Source organism: Natator depressus, chromosome 11 (assembly GCF_965152275.1).
Source record: "Natator depressus isolate rNatDep1 chromosome 11, rNatDep2.hap1, whole genome shotgun sequence".
Classification (NCBI taxonomy): Eukaryota; Metazoa; Chordata; order Testudines; family Cheloniidae; genus Natator; species Natator depressus.
The window spans coordinates 56,154,891-56,179,062 of NC_134244.1; the positions used below are offsets into that span (position 1 = coordinate 56,154,891).

Consider the following 24,172-nt stretch of genomic DNA (forward strand, 5'->3'; position numbering starts at 1 on the left):
TGATCCCTTTCTTCTAGGGTTGCCTGATGCTCCTCAACCAGCTCACTCCTTTCCCTCAAGGTCAGCTGCCTGGCCTCCTCCAATGCAGCCATTTTCTCCTGATACTTCTCTTTCGGAAAGGTCAGCCTTTCACTCTTCTCCCCTATCAGCAATGTGTCACACCTCTTGGCAGCGGTACCAGGTTCTGCCGTGACTGCAGCATCCACCCTTATGCAGCCTCCAGGTATGTGAACTTTCATACACGCTCCTGGCTGACGTTTTCTGCTGCTTGACTTCTTGGACCCAAGCCTGCAGCTGCTCTGCTTTATTCAACTCATTAGCCTCCTCCTCCATTCTGTGCTTAAGTTCTTTTACTCGGTACCTGATCCTCTCTGGCTCATCCTTCCAACCCAGTGTCATCTCCCCCACCTTGATTAGGGAAACGATTTTTCCCTCTGGAGCTGGCACTTCTGGCAATAGACTATAGCATTCCCCTGCCTAGCTTATGGGCTTCTGATGCTACAACAGAATGCTTCTTGGCCTTTTTCTCCTTAGGCCTCTGTGTTGGGAATCTGCTGCACCATCTCACCCTTCATCCATCTGGCCAGGGATTATCCTCCTTATACTGCAGGGCTTTCCTCAACTGCTTCTTTAAATGGCAGAATTAATGTGCCCAGCCTTTCCACACTTATAGCATTTAGGTGGCCTCTTCCCCCCTTTCCTCCGATCCATCCTTCAGCATTCCTCTGATTCTGACTGGACCACCTCTGGAATCAGGTTGCCACCCTGGGCATTCAAACTGGCCACACTGGGCATTCAAACAAGTCTGTTCTTGTTTCCCACACTAGAAACAGAAGTCCAGTGCATACCTTTCCACTGATCACGGGCTGTTGATTTTGCTGGGCTACCCACAGCACCTCCTGTTGTCTGCTGATCTTGCAGAAGTTGCAAGAGGACAACCTGGATTTGCTGCTGTCACATCAGATAATGCAGTATTTCTTCCATCTTGTTCTCCAGCGCTACACCGTTGTTGCTTCCGTCCTTGACAGGAAGGGGTTCAGAGATCCTGGCGACTGCACCAATCTGTAGCAGTGTGGCCGCTATTGCCTCCTGAGCTCCCCCTCACAGACAGGGGTGCCTCTGCCATTCCCCATCCCTGTTTTCTCCTTCATGGGGCTCCTTAAACGCCGCACAGTCTAAAGGAAAAATTAAAATATTCCCCACCTGGGGTCCAATTTATTTAGTCCTGAGACACGCACTGGTTCTTCTGACCCCAAAGTGTCTCTTTTCCCTTAGTTGGGAAGTTCTTGCTTTCTTTCCCAGACCAGGGCCACAGTTCAATGTCTCCACAGAAGCCAGTCTTGCCCCCTGCAGCTGCTTCTTCAAGCAAGCTACCACTTCTCAGGCTCCTGTTTTCTGAGAATCCCCCACTCACTGCAGCCACCTGCTGCTCTTTATAGGGAATTAGCAGCTCTCACACAGGTCTAGCTCCTTTAATGATCAGGTTTGGCTGGCCCAGGCCCTCCAGCCATTAAGGGGCAAGCCACCCTTGTTACAAGTCACTCTTGTTGTTTATGGTAGAGGAGATTATCAGATTGGGCATGATTCTAAATTTCAGTCTAGGATGAAGAAAAGATTTTGTATTTTCTTTCCCTCCAATGAATACATGGAGGGTGGAAGAACGGGAATCAGAATTTGACGACTTACTCTTCTTCCTTGTGTTACATGGAAAAGGAGGGGCTTGCAGTACAAAAAAAAATCATGAAGGGAAATGAATAAAAATTAAGGGCTGGTTTGTTAAACTAAGAAAAACCGTGGCAATCTACTGCAGTCAATAGCTAAAATAAAGGTTGTGGTTCCAGACAAAATTCTAGACATACCTCTCTTGTTCAGGGCACACTAAATTACAACCAAACCGTGCCAGGGTCTCCCACAACACACACTGCTCCTGTTCCCTTTCACCTGAACTGTACAGATTTATATCTTAGCACCCAGACACACAATCTTCTACCACTTCTCCATAAAATAATCATGGTACACGACAGCATTGTCACCAGTGATGATTTTACACTGGCTCCACTGCAAGTCATAGCATAGTGGATGTGCTGGGGATGGAACTTCTCCGTTATGGCCACTCTGGCTCGTGCTACAAGCAGTACCAAGGAGGCTGCTATAACTCTTCAGACTGCCTTAGTTATTTCAGGGTCCATTTTGGCCAGGGGAACAGCCAAAGATGGGCAAGATGCAAAGCTGGCACAAAGCCCCCTTTGTCTTCTCCCCCTTGCCTCTGGGAGGCACAACACCTAATCTGACCCAGTAGGACAAGGTGCAGCCCCAGAACTCAGACAAACGAGAACGAGGGATCAGAGCAGAATATGTTTGCTTTCCTTGCATGTCTGTATCATTTCTAAATGAAAAATCCACACAAGGACAGCCTCCCAAACAGGACAGGACACATGAGAACATTGCTAGGAGGAGGCACCAAACAAGGGAAGCCTGGCAGCAATGACAAGGGAGAGGGGACATAGAATCACAGAATATCAGGCTTGGAAGGGACCTCAGGAGGTCATCTAGTCCAACCCCCTGCTCAAAACAAGATCAATCCCCAACTAAATCATCCCAGCTAGGGCTTTGTCAAGCCTGACCTTAAAAACTTCCAAGGAAGGAGATTCTACCACCTCCCTAGGTAACGCATTCCAGTGTTTCACCTCCCTCCTAGTGAAAAAGTTTTTCCTAATATCCAACCTAAACCTCCCCCACTGCAACTTGAGACCATTACTCCTTGTCCTGTCCTCTTCTACCACTGAGAATAGTCTAGAACCATCCTCTTTGGAACCACCTCTCAGGTAGTTGAAAGCAGCTATCAAATCCCCCCTCATTCTTCTCTTCTGCAGACTAAACAATCCCAGTTCCCTCAGCTTCTCCTCATAAGTCATGTGTTCCAGACCCCTAATCATTTTTGTTGCCCTTCGCTGGACTCTCTCCAATTTATCCACATCCTTCTTGTAGTGCGGGGCCCAAAACTGGACACAGTACTCCAGATGAGGCCTCACCAATGTCGAATAGAGGGAAACGATCACGTCCCTCGATCTGCTCGCTATGCCCCTACTTATACATCCCAAAATGCCATTGGCCTTCTTGGCAACAAGGGCACACTGTTGACTCATATCCAGCTTCTCGTCCACTGTAACCCCTAGGTCCTTTTCTGCAGAACTGCTGCCTAGCCATTCGGTCCCTAGTCTGTAGCAGTACATTGGGTTCTTCCATCCTAAGTGCAGGACCCTGCACTTATCCTTGTTGAACCTCATCAGATTTCTTTTGGCCCAATCCTCTAATTTGTCTAGGTCCCTCTGTATCCTATCCCTGCCCTCCAGCGTATCTACCACTCCTCCTAGTTTAGTATCATCCGCAAATTTGCTGAGAGTGCAATCCACACCATCCTCCAGATCATTTATGAAGATATTGAACAAAACCGGCCCCAGGACCGACCCTTGGGGCACTCCACTTGATACCAGCTGCCAACTAGACATGGAGCCATTGATCACTACCCGTTGAGCCCGACAATCTAGCCAACTTTCTACCCACCTTATAGTGCATTCATCCAGCCCACACTTCTTTAACTTGCTGACAAGAATACTGTGGGAGACCGTGTCAAAAGCTTTGCTAAAGTCAAGAAACAATACATCCACTGCTTTCCCTTCATCCACAGAATCAGTAATCATAGAAGGCGATTAGATTAGTCAGGCATGACCTTCCCTTGGTGAATCCATGCTGACTGTTCCTGATCACTTTCCTCTCGTGTAAGTGCTTCAGGATTGATTCCTTGAGGACCTGTTCCATGATTTTTCCGGGGACTGAAGTGAGACTGACTGGCCCTTAGTTCCCAGGATCCTCCTTCTTCCCTTTTTTAAAAATTGGCACTACATTAGCCTTTTTCCAGTCATCCGGGACTTCCCCCGTTCGCCACGAGTTTTCAAAGATAATGGCCAATGGCTCTGCAATCACAGCCGCCAATTCCTTTAGCACTCTCGGATGCAACGCGTCCGGCCCCATGGACTTGTGCACGTCCAGCTTTTCTAAATAGTCCCTAACCACCTCTTTCTCCACAGAGGGCTGGCCACCTTCTCCCCATGCTGTGATGCCCAGCGCAGCAGTCTGGGAGCTGACCTTGTTTGTGAAGACAGAGGCAAAAAAAGCATTGAGTACATCAGCTTTTTCCACATCCTCTGTCACTAGGTTGCCTCCCTCATTCAGTAAGGGGCCCACACTTTCCTTGGCTTTCTTCTTGTTGCCAACATACCTGAAGAAACCCTTCTTGTTACTCTTAACATCTCTTGCTAGCTGCAGCTCCAGGTGTGATTTGGCCCTCCTGATTTCATTCCTACATGCCCGAGCAATATTTTTATACTCTTCCCTGGTCATTTGTCCAATCTTCCATTTCTTGTAAGCTTCTTTTTTATGTTTAAGATCTGCAAGGATTTCACCGTTAAGCCAAGCTGGTCGCCTGCCATATTTACTATTCTTTCGACACATCGGGATGGTTTGTCCCTGTAACCTCAATAGGGATTCCTTGAAATACAGCCAGCTCTCCTGGACTCCCTTCCCCTTCATGTTATTCCCCCCGGGGATCCTACCCATCAGTTCCCTGAGGGAGTCGAACTCTGCTTTCCTGAAGTCCAGAGTCCGTATTCTGTTGCTTACCTTTCTTCCCTGTGTCAGGATCCTGAACTCAACCAACTCATGGTCACTGCCTCCCAGATTCCCATCCACTTTTGCTAACATTTTGTGACATGTATGCTCACAAATTAAGGGGGAGAGTTAATAAGGCTTAATGCTCCACCTAAAACTTGGATTTAGAGCTGCCATAGGGAAATTTCAATTTCGAGCTTCCTTGATTTTGTGACTTTGATGTAGACCATCAACACAATTTCCCATATGGCAACTGTGACTATTACTATGCATATTATGAAAAGCAGTCCCTGTGTATTGTGCCGTCACCCCTTTTAATACAGAAATAATTTGGCCTGTTAAACAAACAAGGAAGCAAAAAAAAGGTTCTAAAAAGGCACCAGATGCCTCTGTTTTACGGGACTGAGTACACATAAAATTTTATTTCTCAACTTTACGCCATTTTTGGTGTGATTAGAGCCAACAAAACATCCAACAATATAAATAAAATCTTCATCATACTTCAAATTTCAAGCACTTCAGCTAATCTGCATCACATGCTATTCATTTTTACAATTCAGAGCTTTTTATAAATTCACACTATATAATTTTCTAGCAACTCTGCTTTTTTTGCTGACAAGTATATCCTTTCCCTACCTGATATGGTTAAACATATGAAAATTAGGGAGTATAATGTTGACATGGACTATGGCAATACTGCAATTACTGCATAATACGTAAGGAAAGGTACTACACTTTTGTGCAGTTGATAGTAAGGAGCGTCATGCTACCATTACTCAGCTTCATTAGATCATTCAGTTAATGTGTTGTCTATGATGAATAGTCACATAAAAAAACACATTTAAGTAATGTTTTGACTGCAATCAAAACTCTCCAAAGCCATGCTACACTTAGGCTCTGATCCAGTGAAGCATGTAACATGTGCTTAAGTCCCATTGATCTTGTGTGTTTAAGTGTTTTGTTGAACAGAGATTGGATTAATCCTGTATTTTATAGCTAACCCATGCTTAAGTACTTTGTTGAATTGGAGCCTTAAACAAACACATACCACATGTTCAACACCACCTAAACACAAAGACCCGAACTCTGCTCCCATTCCTATAGGCAAGGACATTTCTAACCAGAGATAAACCCATTATGGTTCCCCTTTGCAGGGGAGAGAGGCTTTGGGTCTGTATCTCCTGCAGCTGCAGTCCTCCTTAATGGCTCTTTTCATAGCAATGCAAAAGGACAGCTGGGACTGGAGCACGTCCAGTAGACCCATGACTTCATGGACAAGATAGAACAACTAGCTTTGCGCTCCATGCCTCTGGAAAACGGGGTGGGAGAAAGGGAGGAGAATGCCACCTGTCTGCCCGCACATGAGGGCCATTTACTCTGGCTTTGTGCAGGGATCAAGGATCTGTGTTGAAAGGGCCATAACAATGCCAAGTTACATCTGGTTCTGAATATTTGTCTGTAGTGTACCTTCCTCTACATTTCTTCAGCATCATGAACATCTATGGTGCTCAAACAATAACAATCCTGTAGAGTTCATAACATGCCCGTGAACGTCTTCTGAAAATGGATGTCTTAGCACTGATTGAGCTGACTCACCAATTCCAAACACTGTCTATGGCCATAAGCAGCAGCATAGTGCACTGTGTTGTACCCTTCTTTGTCTTGGATCGATGGATTGGCATCCTTTTGAAGCAGGAACTCCAGACACCTGTGAATAATGTACACATTTAAATTACAGATCATACCATTTAATAGAATCATCTCCATTGCAACTATGAGCAATACTAAAGCCTCTTTTCTAAAAGGCTGGCTATTCAATATTATGTTCCTTACAGAATCTTGTACCACACAAGAGTTTTCCTGCCTTAAACTTCTGTGCAGCAATATCTGCTGGTCTTGGAGTAGCTTGTTTGATACTGTGACACTCTGTATCCCAAAGCAACACCAGGACACCACCATATATACCATGAGGATATGATTATGGTATGTCTTATATGAAATATGTCATGTAAAGTATCAATGGAAAAGTTATGATTTGCTGAATATGATGACCCTATTTGTATGAATGTATCGTTTTTGTATCTAAAGTTATGGATATTGACTATGTACCAGTATTTCAAATGTGTTTGCTCCTGGGTAACACCAACAAGGTAGTTTATATCCAGTGTAGCCAGCACATTGTGGATGAACCATTCAAGGTGATGGCCTATTAAGACACACTATAGGCCACAGGAGAACCTTATCTCTACCTGATGGGTTTTGCTGTGAATGCTTCAGCCAGTATATGGATAATGGCTGCTATGACTCATCAAAACATGCAAGGGCATGTGACTAGATCATGTGATACTGGACTCCATCCTGTGCCTGTACTTTTCTGCAAACTGTGCTGGAGACTCTGCTTGGAACAATGAAGTTCCCTCCACAAGGAAGAAGCTATAAAAGGGGGAAGTGACATCATCACTTGTCCTCACTTCCCCCACAACTCAACACCTGGAAATACCTAAGGAACAAAGACTGAACTGGGGAGGTGGTCTCAGACAGGAAAGGAGGAATCCCAGCCTGTGTCTGGAAGATTGGTGAACTGTTTGTACCATAAGGGTGAGCCACTGCTTGATTCAAATCCTGTCTATTTTATAGGACTTAGATTGCGATTTTGTTTTATTTCTTAGGTAATCTACTTTGATCTGTATACTTATTACTTATAATCACTTAAAATCTATCTTTCTGTAGCTAATAAATCTGTTTTATATTTTACCTAAAAAAAAGTGTGGTTTGAGTGAAGTGCATGAAAAAAATCTTAGCTCAGTTAACAAAAACCTCTGTATGTCCTCTCCACATTGAGGGAGGAGTGGACTGGATAATAAACTTACACTGGTCAGGCTTTTGACCAGGGCAGGATGGTATTGCTCTGGGGTCCTAGGCTGGGGAGCTAGGGGGAACTGGCTGGAGCCTCTATTTGTTGGTTCATGAGTGGCTGGCAAAAGCATTCATGTAACTCAGCTGGGTGTGTCCCTGCCTGTAAATGTTTGTGTGAGTGCAGGACCAGGAGAGGTCTGCAGCTTGTCACAGCATCACGGTGAGAGGGGGAGCCCATGCTGGTATGACAGAGGGCTCAGCAGTACCCAAGTTCCAAGTTGCACCCCAGCAACGCCTGTCAGAGATACCAACAGATCTGAAGTTCAACTCAGCCAGTACTGCCCCTCTATTTTTTAAGATGCAATTCTACAACAAAGCCAACAAGAAAATTATGTTTAACTTTATCATGGGGTAAGTAGCTTACTTAGAACTAAGAAAAGTGACAATGTCATTACTGATATAGTTCAAAATTTACTGATCAAAATCACAGGTATCTAAACTAATCCAGTAGCTGGCTGACTCTGAGCTCAATGGCAAATGAGCTATGATCCTAAATACATATCTTTTAAATTCTTTTGATAGTGATAATTTCTCTATCTGAATCAAATATTTTCTGGGTACTCGCTGGGTCATCTATCAGAGTTTAATTTTTTACCCCTCTGGAAAAAGATTTCAAAACGTTTTCTTTATAGATATTTAGGTCAGAAGGGACCATTATGATCATCTAGTCTGACCTCCTGCACAACGCAGGCCACAGAATTTCACCCACCACTCCTGCAAAACACCTCACACCTATATCTGTGCTACCGAAGTCCTCAAATCGTAGTTTAAAGACTTCAAAGAGCAGAGAATCCTCCAGCAAGTGACCCATGCCCCATGCTACGGAGGAAGGCGAAAAACCTCCAGGGCCTCTTCCAATCTGCCCTGGAGGAAAATTCCTTCCCGACCCCAAATATGGCCATCAGCTAAACCCTGAGCATATGGGCAAGACTCATCAGCCAGATTCTACAGAAAATTCTTTCCTGGGTAACTCGGATCCCACCCCATCTAATATCCTATCACAGGCCATTGGGCCTATTTACCATGAATATTTAATTACCAAAACCATGTTATCCCATCATACCATCTCCTCCATTTCTTTGTCACTCTCTTCCACATGTCACAACCATGCAGTCAAACTAATGTAAAACTATTATCAACAACAGTGTCATTTTAAACAAAAACACTGCATAAAAACATCAGATTTGAACACAGTAATACTTGTTGAGGACACTGGGTTATATTTTCCTTGCAACATACAAACCCAGTGTATTGCATTTAAATAAAATAGTGTGTGATATTAAAGAATTATTAGAGTACCAATGCAATAAACATGTAGTTAGGAAAAGCAACAAGCATGGAAACAGAACTGGTAAATACATTTATACATCAAAGAGCATTTTACTCAGGTTAACTCCTAATAGTATCAGGCATTTGTAGCAGAGCAATGAGTGAACAAGATAGGAGTGTAAACTGCAGCCCAAAGAAGCAGAGCGATTCTCTAAAATTGGAGTCTGCTGTATTGACACCAAACTTACAATGCAGCTTCTTTTTCCTTCATCTCATTGGCTCTTTCAAGTTCTTCGGCATTTTCATGGGAGTTACCTAAAATATTCTTTCTTCTTAACATAAGGGATAGAAAAATGCAACTCGTTTTCAAAATGTCAGATCAGTGATTTTGGTGTAATTTACCACCCCCACTCTCTCCTCCAAACAAGTGACCACTTCTTGGCATTAGTCAGGTTAAATAAAGGGCCTAGCATATGAGCTAATCACATTCCCAAACATTGAACACACCTAAAATATACCAGCTCTTCATTCTGTATGTCAACTTCCAACGTAATCAAAAAGTTTTGATTTCTATCAGAACCAGTTTGTTCATCACTTTCTGGAACTTTCTGTTTCTCCACACCTGCCCCTTGCCCTCAAAGACTCTTCTTTGCAACCCTGTGTTCCCCATCTCCATCCTCTACCCATGGTAACTTGCTGTACTTCCTTGTTGACCAAGGGATAGAACCCTGTGAAATTTTAACCACCAGCACTAAATTGGCCTGTCTTGACTGTGCTCTCGAAGGGTTGCTGACAGTTCCCACACTCTGTAAAGTTCTAGGCAACACTATGATGACACTCCAGCAAAACTCTTTAGACGTATAAAGGGCTGAACAAATATTCAAACTTTTGAGCCTACTGGAAAGTGGAGTGTCTCTGGCAATGTTACATGAAGGGGATCAGTCTGGTGGGGATGGCTGGTAGTGGGTTAAATTTTGTAGACAGACATTATTTGACCCTCAGGGCTGGAGAAATCAAGAGCCAAGAAAGAAAAAAAAGTTTCTGAACTGCTATGAACCTTCACAAATATTTGACTCAAAAACACAGTTTGGTCTAGTTGGATTTTTTGCCAAACTAATTTGCCCATAACTAATTTTAGTCTCTATCCAACACATGTATTCCAGACTGGATTTTGAGCAGTACAGAATGGTGCATCTCTTCAAAACATTCAGTGTCCCATCCTCCACATCCAGATTTGACACTACGTAACCCAATAATGATCCCAATTCTGTCTGTCCAGTAGGATTTCAGACATTATAGATATTTGAGATATGCAGAATATGCACCATTAATTGATACAGGATGTTCCCTGACTATTACTCATGTGTCGTGCCTCAGAAGTAAATGAACCATTCTATGCTGTAAAAGTGTTAGAGGATGGCACATGCATTGACCATGGACCCAAATATTCCCAGCCACAGTTAAAGGCTGTATCTGCTAACCATATTCAGATGATCTCACTTAAATCTATTAATAAGTCTCAAGAAGTGGGGTGGAGGGAGAGTCTGTGCTGATCTGCAGAGGCAATACATTCAGAAATCTCTATTTACTGGTAAGCGGCCTATCTATTTCATTAAAATGCGTCTGTGAATTCTCAGTGTAGGAATGGATACATTCAACTGAGAAGAAGTCAAGACAGCTAAATCTCTGGTAGAACAAACTTTTAGTCCTTCCTGAACTGCTCATTACTGGGCTGGATACAAAGAAGAATCATCTTCAATGGTCTTTGGACCTAAATGGCCTGACCTCTGGAATTTTTTTTCCATATGTTGAAATAGCCATGATGACCTACAAAATGGCAATGAACATAAAATAATCATCCGGCATAAATTCAGGGTAAGGCCACAAAAGCATAGTATCATTCCATAGCATACTAAAGGCAGATCAGTAAGGGGATTCTTGAATCTTATTCACTCATCTAAGTGATACAGTGGCTACTAAAAGGACAATATAAGAAGACAAGAACACTCCCCATGATGTTCAAATCCAATGCTCCAGTTGGAACTAAGTGTGAAATGTGTTTTTTCTGTGAAAAATGACTGGGGGAAGAGGGGAGAGAAGAAGATGCATCCATGTGTGCTGTGTCTCAAGGCCTTCCACATCAAATTTGCTCAGTGTTTTCTAACTGCCAGCTCCTTCTGCAGTCTCCAAGATTCAACAGTCTGTGCTAACTGTAAGCAACAGGAGTAGTGGGGTCAGACAACCTTACTCGTCTTGAGATGGAGCATCATGAATTCATGATTGGGATTACATGACAGAACTGCCCGTAATTTAGGACTGGACTCAATGACCCAGGACACACCTTCCAGTCCTAAATTCCTTTGTTCCCCTCTCAAAGAATGGGAAGGGGTAGGATTAGTTCCAAGCTCTATGGCACCACCAGGCGAAACAGCAGGCAAGGACGACATATACCATGGCCGATAAACATGGTCTTTACTGTAATTGTTAGATTCAGAAGTCTTAGCAGGCTTAAATGCTTTTTTCTATTGCTGGGGTTGGCACCCAGAGAGATAAGAGGACTGAGGAGATTCTGAAATGAGACAGATGACAACTTTGGTCTGAAAGATGGGTGAGAAAACCCTAGGGATTTAGCCATAGATCTAGTATCTAGTTTTCTAATTTCAACAGATTTAGTATTACCTCGGGGTCTCTAGAGAGCAAATCGAAAACATTAGAGTGCAACATCTTGAGGCAACCCAAACAGTCTGAGCCATAAAACATTGTGAAGTATAACTGCTGATGCCAGAGAATGAGCAACAGTGCTAGACATGTCCAGCAACATGTGTCTCACCTTTTAACTTCTCCGGAAAGGGTCATCTCACAGGAAATTTACACTCCATAAGAAGACATTCTACAGAGGTCCATCGCCACCTGATAGTTTAGTATCTTTTTGGATATGCACATTGCAAAAGCCACCAACAAAGAAGATAGTTTTCAAAGCTGGCCTAGTTTATGTGATTCTCTATCCTGGGGAGGGTGGGGGGTGGGTCTCATGTGAAGGTACTGCCCCCCTCCATTATCTTGGAAGCCATAGAAACAACCAGGAGTGCAACGAGGGAAAAGCAATCTTACTGATGTTTGGGGACTTGACTAAATGAATCAGGCTTTCTGCTGCTGCTAAAACTGGCTTGATGCATCCTAAGCTTGGCCAAGGGCCAATTTACAGGCAGGGCCCTGACTTGTTTCAGTACAAGGAGTAACAGCTCCTGATGGAGACATACCTAGAAACTTCCACTTGCCTTCCCTCTACTCTATCATATACTAGGGATGGATGTACAGGAAGTGCAGTCCTTTGAAGACCCTGCTGCTGCCTCATGGGTAGGACCATATGGATCTGAGGGTGACATTCATATACTTCCTATCCGTTTTACTGCAGGGAATGGTTCTGTGGTTTGCAATGGCCTGGCACACAACCTTCTACAGTGGGGCTACGCAGAGGCCATTTCAAGAGAGCATTGAAGCTTTTTGAAGGTGTTATACTGGAAATGAATTGTATGTCAAACAATTTGTTACAAGACTTAAATGTATAAGAAACTAAAGTGAATGATCCCTTAGACCAGGAGAGAAGCAGAGAAGGAACAGAGAGAACTGTGTGGGGATATCTAACAGGAAATGAAAACAGCAGACTAATGGTTTTAAATTCCAAAGGAGACCTAACGCTATAATCAAGGCCATTTGATCTATGCTTCCTGTCATAGGGCAGACACCACCAAATTATGTAACAAACTGAGAATTAGAAATTGTACAGACTAACCAGAGATTTGAGAGAAGGGGAGATGTCATTAATGAAGCTGTTGCGGAGAGTTTCTTAACCCCACTAGAATCAGACTTTGTTCCCAATGGGCTTAAGAGCATGGCATAACACCTCCAACCAATGGACCTCCAGTTCCCACAAGTACAGTAGTCTTTTCTGCCAGTGGCTGTTCCCACTTTTCTGCTGGAACACAGAATCTTACCTCTCCTGCTGAGTCCCCAGTTGCTTAGCAGCCTCTCACCCCCAATGGGTTCTGTTTCTGTCAGCCCACACAGTGATGTTCACAAGGGGCCTAACTCATAGGTGCTGAAACTAGGGATGATGGTGTACCGCCTGGCTTGAAGTGGTTTCCATGATATACAGGATTTACAGTTTGGTTGAATGGCTCTTAAAACCTCCACTGTACATATTGTTCCAGCACCCTCGGACCTATTCCACCTCTGTCAGAAAAGTATGGGTATGCTGGCAATAGCTTGTCTTTGTTGTCATCCCACACCTGGAAAGATCTCCCTCGCATTGCCTCATGCTCTATCCTTTTAAAAAGACCAAAACAGTAGAGCAGGAATGGGAAATTCCCTGAACTCTATCTTGTGGGAAAACCACCAGAATAAGGAAACAGGAAGGCAAAATGGGAGGGGAAGTCGTTCAGCAGGAGAAGGTGGGCAGCATTTTGGCGATTTATGTTGCAACTTGAATAAAAACATACATTGTGCAGCAGCGTAACTGCACTATACATGACTCTAATTATAGTCAAAGCTATTTCAATAATGGGTGTGTCTAGGAGGAGGAAGAGGATTACCTTTGCTAGTGGGTTTATGTTTGTTTAAATGAGATTGTGGCAGGAAGAGAATACAAATGACAATGAGTTGGAAACACAGTAAAAACAAGGAATACAAATAGGCTTTTTTACTTTCTGTCCATGTCCGAAGCAGCAGCATAGTGCAAAGCAGTACGTCCCCAGTCATCCGTTTCATTAATATTTGCCCCTGTGGTCACCAGTGTCTCGATACAATGGAAATGACAATTCGCAGCTGCATAGTGCAAAGGTGTCCTGCAAAACAAATAGCAATTTATTACTTCAGACACTTCAGCATGACGTGGATTATACTAACGAGTCCCAATTGCACCATTCCTAGAGTGGTCTCAGGTAAAACAAAACAACCTCCATGCTCCTCCCTCCCCACCCATCCCCCAAAAACCTCAGATTTGGGGGTTTATTTACAGCTTCTTGTTCAATCAAAAAACAAGAATTAGTCTCTGGCCACATTCACTTAATGAAGTTTAATGGTCTAAACTCCAGACAAGCAATATAAAACCGAACAAAACACCACCAAAAGGGCAGTTCTTATGTCTCCAGAGCTCTCTGCCTGGTTTGTACCCTGTCTCTCCCTCTCATGAAAGTAGCTCAGCCCCTTTTTTAAGTCAGCAGGCTCAGCTGCAGCCTGTTGCCTCAACTCAGGGTGACACAATGAAACATCAGCCTGTATTTAATCCTCAAAACATCATGATGTTGCCTGGCTCAGTCAGAGCCTATGGGCAATGACTGTGGTGGGGTGTGACATAGCTGTGCAATGACCTATCCACCCTGTCACACTGACAGATTCCAAAATCCAAGAAAGAATTCATTGTGCAGCATAGTTCACAGAGTCAGAGATTTGGCATCCCCAACTCAGAAGCATGAGTATCATTCAGAAAGCACATTCATTGCTGGGAAGGCAGGAGTTCCCTGCTGGGTATGAAATTTTCAAAGGCTGCTTCTACCACTCAAAGACACGAAAAACCTCCACCAATTAAAATTCTTCGGTACAAAAAAAAAGTTTTTTTGTTTCACTTATTTTTTTGGGAAGTTGTGAAATATAAATAACCAAAGAGTGCTTCATTTTCTTACTAGTGCTCTCAATTTTGTACCTGTTTCATTTACACAGGATAAAGAACAGCTTTGTTTTTATTTCAAAGCTGTTGCTGAAAAGGTGACATACCTCACTGTGTCTGTTTAGTGCATATGGTTTAAAAACAAATCAGAAAGCCCTTTACTGCACCTTTAGGTTGGAATGCCAATAATGCCTGTAACATATTAGAGCCTTTTTATGTTAGATTAGTTTATGTCCTCATTATGAACAAAAGCAAAACCTCCTAAAAGTTATAATCTTGTATATTTAATTTGCTACGACTTTTACAATGTCCTTTCTGAGATAAATAGCACAAATGGTCCTTAAAGAATACCCATTTAAAAATACGGCAAGACTCATTTTTTTCCATTTTAATTTGGTTACAGTTGTAGTATTTTTTGGATTACACTTTCCTTCCTATCCAGCTCTTTAAACTGAACTATGCTATTACTCATATCGCAGTTCAAAAGCAAGTAAATCACACATATTGGGACCAAGATTTTCAAAAGTGGGGACCTAAAGTGAGGCTCCTAACTCATTTCGGTATTAGCTTTGCTGCATTGCCACCACTGAGAAAAGCAAAGGCATTTGAGCTGGTTCCCTGCTGGCTAGCATGACAGGGAGCTTTTGACTGGGAATTCTGTGAACACGGATTTGAAATTTCTTCCCATCTGTGGTCCAAAATAGCCCAAATCTGACTAATGTCTGGGTTCGTTACAAGGCTCATCTGTTTTTCGATTTTCAAATGGGGTGGGGGGGGTTGGGGGAAGAGAAATTTTAATTGGAAGGATGGAAAATTGTTCAAGAGGGAGGAGATTTGTGGTGGGTCATTTTTAAACTGCTGCCCGCAAAGGTGCATAGTGCATAAGATCTGGCCCCCAATTTTACCCCTTCCATAACACAAAAATAATTTAGGCTCTTGAAAAATTCACTAGGTTTTCAAAATGGCAGACCAATTCAGCAGGTCCCATTGACTAGATTGGGAGCCGCTGACAGCTCAGCCATTTTGAAAATTTGTTTAGGTGCTTAAGGCCTCAATCCTGCAAAGTCCTATGCACATGGTTAACTTTACACACCATGAGTAGCCACTAAAGTTAATGGGACTACTAACAGTGTGTGAAATTAAGCACATGCATATGCATTTCCAGGATCAGAGCTTAAAGCTGGAGTAGGCTCCTATTTTTTAAATCCGTGGCCTGGGTGAAAACTGTTTGGCTGACTATGTAATGTACATCCAGGGGCGCTCAGGAAGTTGAATCAGCACATCCATTTCTGTCATAACACTACCAGCATTATTTTACTTTGAGAAAGTCTAGAAAGCAGGCTGATGAGCAGTAGTTCTCCCCAAAGTGACGTGCAGGTGCTATCTTGGGCACAAAAGCACAAGGATCCAAGCAGCGCGAAGAGCAATGAGGAATAAAATTAAACCACTGATATTTTTAAACAAGAAAGACACATGGGCGTGGCTTTCATGTATTTAATATAGTCTGCACCTGCCTTTTTGGCATTTAACTTCAAGCAGCAGTATCCTATTGGGAATAGTGATTTCCTACCCCCTTTTACGGTTTACCTTTTTAAGCGGAACATATTGATTTCCAGATTGAGGGCTTTTTCTTTCTCTTTCTTTCTTTGAGATGTATCTGAGAAAGAGCTTCACAATTTACATACCTCCCACATTTGTCCTTTTTATTAAAATCTGCTCCACTACTCTGCAAGAGTTTTACACATTCAACGTTACTGAAAAGACAAGGAAAGAAAACAAAGAATAAGCAAAACAAAAGTTTTCATCTTAGTACCCCAAAAAAAGAAGTGTTATTTCACTATTTGCAGAGCAGAAACTGGGCATAAACTGCAATTCAAGCCTGAACAAAAGAACCAAGAAAAAGGAAACTTGTAAAGATCACACACGAAAACAGAGCAAGAGACATACTATTCTCCCCTAAGGAGTTCAGTCACAAATTTAATTAACGCATTTTTTTTAACGAACATAATCAGCATAGAAGCATTTCCTCTGGAATGGAAGCCGAAGCATGAAGGGGCATACAAATGTTTAGCATATCTGGCACGTAAATACCTTCTAACACCAGCTACAAAAGTGCCATGCGAAAACCTGTTCTGACTTTCAGGTTACATTGTAAATAGGAAGCAGGCAGCATTATCTTCCGTAAATGTAAACAAACTTGTTTGTCTTAGCAATTAGCTGAACAAGAGGGAGGACTGAGTGGACCTGTAGGCTCTAAAGCAGGTGTCAGCAACCTTCGGCACACGGCCCATCAGGGTAATCCGTTGGCATGCCGCGAGACATTTTGTTTACATTGAGCATCCGCAGGAACAGCCCAGTGCAGCTCCCAGTGACCGTGGTTCGCCATTCCCGGCAATGGGAGCTGCAGGAAGCAGCGGCCAGCACATTCCTGCGGTCTGCCGCTTCTCGCAGCTCCCATTGGCCGGGAATGGTGAATCACGGCCACTGGGAGCTGCGGGGGGGCCGTGCCTGAGGATGGTCAATGTAAACAAAATGTCTTGCGGCCCGCCAGCACATTAACTTGAGGGGCCGCATACTGAAGGTTGCTGACCCTGCTCTAAAGTTTTACATTGTTTTGTTTTTGAGTACAGTTATGTAACAAAAAAAAAATCTACATTTGTAAGTTACACCTTCACGATAAAGAGACTGCACTACAGTACTTGCATGAGGTGAACTGAAAAATACTATTTCTTTTGTTTATCATTTTTACAGTGCAAATATTTGTAATAAAAAATATAAATTGAGCACTGTACACTTTGTATTCTGTGCTGTAATAGAAATCAATATATTTGAAAATGTAGAAAAACATCCAAAATATTTAATATATTTCAATTGGTATTCTATTATTTAACAGTCCAATTAATTACAATTAATTTTTTTAGTTAATCGCATGAGTTAACTGCAATTAATCAACAGCCCTAGTAAAAACAAATCAATAATATAAATAGAAAGTAATAAATATATCCTGGATTCAAGGTGAGGGGAGACAGTCAAAAATTTCCAAAAGGAGTTGTGCTGCTAATGCTTCCCAGGCTTAGCTGAGGATTTTTCCAAGAGCATTTTTGAAGTTTGAAGCAAGTTTACAAAATGCTGGGCTAATAATAAGGAGGAGATTTAGGCCCTGATTCAGGAAAACACTTAAGGCCATGATTAATTTTTTCGCATATGCTGAAGTCCACTCTGTTCTGCAAAGCAATTAGCATAAACTTAACTTTAAGCATCTACTTAAGACCCATTTTCTTCAATGAGACTTAAGAAAGAGCTTAAAGTTAAGCACATCCTTAAGAGCTTTATTGCATTTGGATAGGATCATTCACAGTTTTTATCCCAGCTGAATGAATTCAATATGATACAACTATGTGTTGTTATTGCTTAAATTGAAGTGATTCTTAATGGAAAATAAAATAGCTGCATTTTAATGTCTTTGTAATTCAAGTAAATAAATGTACAATACCAAACCGGAAGATCATGTAATGAAGCACAATAACCTTCCAAGACTCCTTTGTCATTCAGAGGGGAAATAAATCATTTCTACTAGGAAACAGAAAAAAAGAGATCCTTTGGAAGGTAGTCTCATCTCAATGCCAATATAACTCCCATTAATGTTAATGGGAGTTACAGGCATGCATCAAGATGAAAATATGTGTTTTATGTACAGCTCCAGTTCCAGTCTAAAAGAGGCGGATGGAACAAAACTGGTGTTTAACCCAATCTAAAATTGTCAGTGTATAAAATATCTACACAATGCTCCCCACAACGAACCCAATACAGTTATATCTTCTGTTAACTGTATTAAATAAATGTTTAACAAGAGCAATCCTATCCAGTGTTTGGAACACTTTCATTATGTACTTCTGATGGTGACGACGCTGGTGAAGTGGACAATGGTCCACTAAGAAGTGAGCTGACAACTCATTCTTACAAAGGTTACCAAATAGTCACCAGGTAATTACCATATCTGGTCACTACAACCACTGCCAATCTAGGATGGATTCTAGAGGCTCCATCTAGCGATCTTCTGAGCCATCAAGTCCTCAACAGAAGAGCCAGAAAACAATAGCTTGCCAAGCGATTTGTGCTTTTTCTGTGTTAATTTCAAACAAATCCACTGGGAATTAACAGCAAATCTTGAAAGGAACTTGGCAGGAGGGCTACAAATGAAACTGACATAATTTAATTTTCATTCATTTTCACTCTTAGTATCCTACCGCCCATCTGAATTGCATCCTCAGAAATGAAAACCTTTTGATTCTGTATTTCGGTTACTTTCAATGGGCTTCAGAGGCTTAAAATAATCTTTCTATGACTGAAACCTGGAAAAAAAGACTGTGGCATTTTAATGCCTTAAAAAGCTTCTTTTATAACTAGATTTTGACGCAAGGACACAACAAGAGGGCAGTGCCTAACTGCACCCCACCAGGAGCATCTCAGGGAGCCGCTATTCCTTCCCCGCATCCACCTTCAAGGGATGGTCATTTACTGCTGGCCCCATGTCAGGCTTAAACTACAACCCCACCTCCTGTGCTGGTGTGGCAGTACTGGCCAGTGAGTGAGAGGCATGGAGCCAAGAGTCCAACCCACGCAATCAGGGAAGAAGCAAGTGAGTGTGTAGCCTCTCTTGCTCCTGGGACCTGGACCCAAAGTCTAAGCAGTCTGCATATAGGCAGAAGACAGGGGGATTGTTACTCCCTCCCAGAGGTGTGCGTTTCAAATCACAAACTAGCCTTCTGTAATAAAAGGCCAGGTCCTACCACCCTTGCTCAAACTACAAGTAGCCCTAATTTGAGCCTCAGTTTACCAAATGCTGGCGGAACACAGCCTGGAGAGAGAAAGATTTTACATCGAATTGTTTTGCTCCTCTTTAATTGGAACACATTCCTTTGCAGATGGTACAGCTGGCTTGAGTTACACTGACTCCACAATTAAATTACAACTTGTGTAACAGCTATAATTGTAACTACTCACCCTCCTGCAGCAGCAGCGTGGAGGCACGTTCTTCCAAAATTATCTGGGGTGTCTATTTCAAAGCCTGCAGACAGCACGTGCTCATTACTAAACAAGGACACTATGCTATACTTTTGTCCTAGTTAAACCACAAGAAACATTGCAGAGACAGAAAAAACAGTGAGTTAGAAAAATCAGAATGCAAGCAACTCTAGTCAGCAAGTGGTTGTCATGGAAACGGACAGTGGCTGCTCAAGCTTGGTGGCTCTATAAAAAGAACTGTGAAGTCAAAAAGAATCTATTTCTGCATTTAGCCTTGGGCCACATAACTATTAAATCATGTGACAGGCATTTATGAGGCAGATTCTTATCGAGAGAATTGTGATAGCAGGCACAAAAAAAACGATGAAATGAGGAGAGGCACAGAGTGAGCCCTAGCATGCAGGGAGTTGAATTTTATTTATTTGTGTGTTTTCCAGGGTGGTTTTAGATTCTGGAAAGATGCTCCCAGGAATGTGCAACACATGTTTTTAAAGATGCACAAGGCTGTAGAAGTAAAACCCACTGCAGATTCTTACGGAATTAACCCTGGGATGCCTAAGCAGCCTGCTTCCCCCGCTGACCTAATAGCCCGGGACAGAGCACATCAGGGTTTGCTGTAATTGGCTACACAACTTACATTTTTCACGCTATTTTTTCCCCTAAACATCCCAGGGGACTCAACCTTATGGCTGAGAGTGGTTGTGGGAGGTTTCACATGCTAAGGAATGATATATTTTTCTGGAAAATATATGAACTGCTCTCTATCTTTGAACTCAGTGGAACTTCTGCCTGCATAAGGAAGTCAAGAGTTGGCACCTTATTACTACTCTCTTTGAAAGAGCAGTATCAGCAAACCAATACTTCCCCCCCCCACCCCCCCCCCGAGAACTTTAGCTATCCCATTTTCTTTACTATAGCCCTGATTCAGGAAAGCATGTGTTTTAGTCCCATCAGCTTCAACGGAATGTAAGCATTTGCTCAAATGTTGTCCTCAATAAGGGTGCTTTCCCCTGAATCAGGGCCTAGAGTTGTTTGTTTCCCGAAGAACCTACAGTATCTCACATTTTTACAGCTTGGTAAAGGATTTTCCCTTTCCTCCCCCTCCCTGTGAACTAAAATAAACTCTCTGTGACTGCCAGGGGAAAAAAAAGCATTCAAAGGGCTTCAGGCCTGAACAATACAGGATGCTAGTAATTATCAGCATGCAGTTAGGAAAGCCACGCACACTCCCGTATGCCAAGCAACACAATCACATGAAGCAGCGCAGGAAGTCTTTCATTTGGACAATTCACAACACCGAATAAAACAGGGGCCATAAGCAGCATGTTCATGATATTAATTAAGCTCCACAGTCGCAGCTGGATTCACTTACCTGATGACAACAACTTCCTGCAGCAGTCCGAGTGAGCATTTAGTGCTGCTAAATGTAAGGGGAACATGTTGTTGATACCACACCTGTTAGGCAGAAACAGTGTTATTAGTTACCAAAAGAATGGGTTACATTCAGCACAGATGATGAAAATTCCCCTCTTAAAAAATATTGTGTCTGTACTTCTGTAGGTGGCTCTCCTTGCATCATTAATTTTATTTGAACCTTCTATAATCTCCCTCTGGGGTTTTGTTAAAGCATAACGTTAGTATCCGATTTTGATTACACTCTGACAGCAAGGATAGGTATGGTTTTAAAAACGAGATGAGAACCTAGGAGAGAAGAAGCTAAGAGAATGGATTTTGTTTAGATTCAATTTCTACTGTGACTGGCAGTTGCAACACAAGTATTCTATCACATGAGGTGAAAGTAAATGCTGAAAGAATCCCTGTATTGCCTCTAAAACCCATCTTTCCTCTGCTTCCCTATTGCTAACATGCCAGTGTAAGTCTTATTTAGCTCCCACCTAGATTATTGCACCTCTCCCTCATCTTTGTCTTCTTAGTGTCTCCTCTTTCCATACTTCAGTCCATCCAAAATACCACTGTAAGGACATCTCCCTGTGCTCTGACCACCTCACCCGTTTCCTCATTCATGTCACACAATTGCCCTTTCTATCTACATCAAGTTCCAGGTCCTCATCCTCACCTTTGAGGTTCTGCCCCACCCCATACATTTCTCTTCTCTTTCCACACTATACAGCTTCTTCCGCTAACTGCTCTCTTTGTCTCCTGCCACTTGCAGCTTCTCACCTTCTGGCAGGCTGCAATTACACTTGTAACTGCCTCCCAATTCCTGTGCACCAAACATCCTACTTCATCTCATCCATCCTTAAACCCTCCACTTTCCCCAGCCACGCCTATATATCCTCACGAGCAGTGTCTCCAGGCATTTTTGTTTTCAAATCATTATCCCATGAATCCTTTTTCAGTTAGACTGTAGGCTCCTCAGAGCAGACATCTTGACAAAACCCTAAAACAGGAACCTAAAGTTAAGGTCCTACATCCATATCAGACATTTGCTTGATTTTTCAAACATACTGAACCCTCAACAGCTCCCACTGACATCAATGTGGAGTGCTCTGTACCTTTCAAAATCAGGCAGGTGGCTAAATATGGATTTAGAAGCCTAAGTTTAGGCTCCTGGTTTTGAGACTCTTGTATTTTGGCAGGTTTTTGCAAAGTGTCATTTATGCTTACATTACTTTACCAATACTACGACATAGACAATCCTTTGGTGCACATCCCTGTAGAGCTTCTGAACTCAGCTACTGTGTATGAGATGAGAATCTACTGTTTGCTTTTGCAGATGCAGCTAAAAACAGTTAATTAAAGTCCTGGATGATGCCAGATGGATTCATAGCCATCACTCAATTTCTTCAAGACAACCCAAGGATATACGTAACATGATCATATCACTAGGCAGGATATCAGATATGGACCCGAAGGAACTTGTTTTCATGAAAGATTTGGTGGCAGGAAAATTCTTAGAGAACTACAAAGCTTTAGTGAAAGTTATTTCATACCAGGATAAGCTGTTTAAAATCCAACTCTAACACAAAGGCTTAAATTTACAAAAGGTGGCAACTGAGCTGAAACTGCAAAATATGTAGCTGTGCATACAACCCAGGAGGAAGTTTGTGCAAATATGTGCTCTCTTTCTCTCTCTCACACCATATACATTTTTACTATGCACATAAACACAAGTGTAGTTTTTTTTAAAAAAAATATGATTTGTTGCAAAATCTGTATTCCCATTCCTCTTTTCCTTTCACATTGCATTTGTCAACCTTCCTACTTGACCACAATCAGAACTGATCTACAGTGCTGTATAAATTTAATTTAATCAATGCCCTGCCAGCATCTAGGTCTCCCACAGAGTAAACCTGCCCAAGGATGCTCTGAGACTCTATTCTTTGAAAGGAAATAGCACAAGCTCCACCAAGCTGCTCAAGTCTGTCTAAACAGGTGTGGATATATTCTAAGCTGTGGATATATTTATTTAACCTGAAATCACAAAGAGGATTTATTATATATAGTCATAGTATTCTCCATGCATCTCTGATTTTTACATCTATTTCCCCTTCCCCCCTAGTTATCTCAAACCACAATTCCCCATTACTGTATAGAGATTTCCACCCGAGTGCATATTTTGGCTGGTGTCCATCAAGAGATGCAATTTGCACATCTGCTAGCCAGTGCCATACTGTATAGAGCTGCTCACAACTGCTCCCTACATTATTTACCTTCCATACCCCTGAAATGCAATTGCATCAAATTGCTGACCTTGCTGTCTGCAGTTTCTGCTAGCAGCACTGAAGAAATTCTCTCTTTTCAATGCCAGTTCAAGGAATTAAGCCAAAGTTATTTACATACAACACATTAAAAGCTCATTCCCTCTGACAGTACTGGGTAGGTAATTTCATTTTCAGAACAGTGCCATCACTTGGATCTGCCTACTATATCTAAGCAGATTTCTCACTTCAGATATTTCTGCTGTTGGCAGAGGTATTTTATTTGATCAATGCACAGGTCACCCAAGTGTGAAATAGAAATTTTGAGCAGAAAACCTAGATTGCAAGAGCTAGTTATCTCACTGCTATTCATTGTTACCTTAAACCTCAGAAAACAGATGGACTGAAACTTTATATATTAGATAGAGCTAGCAAAAATCATATTTAGACACAAAGGACCAGATTCTCAAGCTGGCATAAATCTGACCCTGCCTTTTTTGTCTGGCAAGAAGCAGTTTTAACGAAACAGATAGCAAAACGTGGTGAAAAAATACTTATTTCACAATCTCCAAATGAAAAGCCTAGAAAACTGCAAACATCTTTAAAAAGAAAATAGGTTGACGTGGGTCCTAAAACAGGATGTTCCCCAGCAGCTACCGCAGTATTAGGCATCACAAATACTGCTGGTTGGTTCTAGTGAGGAAACACTCAATTGCATGTTCAGATGTATACGGTGAATACTACAAAACATTTATAACAACCTTTACGATGCTTCATTCACAGAGATGGGCAAATAATTAGCTCTCTCTGTTCCCCGCTTGTTCAGGGAACAAGAGATTCACATTAGATGTCTAAACCAGGTCTCCTCCCTGGCATTACCCTGTGGCCACCAGGCTGGCCCAAATGCCAGTATCTTTACACTCCGAATACCATCTCTTTTCCCTTTCACAGTTAATTTTACTCTTCC

General features: G+C 42.3%; 1 protein-coding gene across 9 annotated transcripts in view; it reads right to left on the bottom strand.

Annotated features, from left to right (window-relative positions):
* ANKRD44 (ankyrin repeat domain 44) overlaps nt 1-24,172 on the bottom strand; it is a 203,032-nt gene that overhangs the window by 50,285 nt on the left and 128,575 nt on the right. For 2 of the 9 annotated variants that reach the window (XM_074967820.1, XM_074967814.1), the window contains exons 11-16: nt 20,916-20,998; nt 19,523-19,586; nt 16,204-16,272; nt 13,557-13,697; nt 9,102-9,182; nt 6,265-6,376 (exon numbers count right to left, since the gene is read on the bottom strand). In XM_074967820.1, coding sequence (XP_074823921.1) covers nt 6,265-6,376; nt 9,102-9,182; nt 13,557-13,697; nt 16,204-16,272; nt 19,523-19,586; nt 20,916-20,998 — 550 coding nt within the window. Of the gene's footprint in view, nt 1-6,264; nt 6,377-9,101; nt 9,186-13,556; nt 13,698-16,203; nt 16,273-19,522; nt 19,641-20,915; nt 20,999-24,172 lie in introns of all 9 variants that reach the window. The other 7 variants (XM_074967819.1, XM_074967811.1, XM_074967817.1 and 4 more) reach the window with 5 other exon arrangements.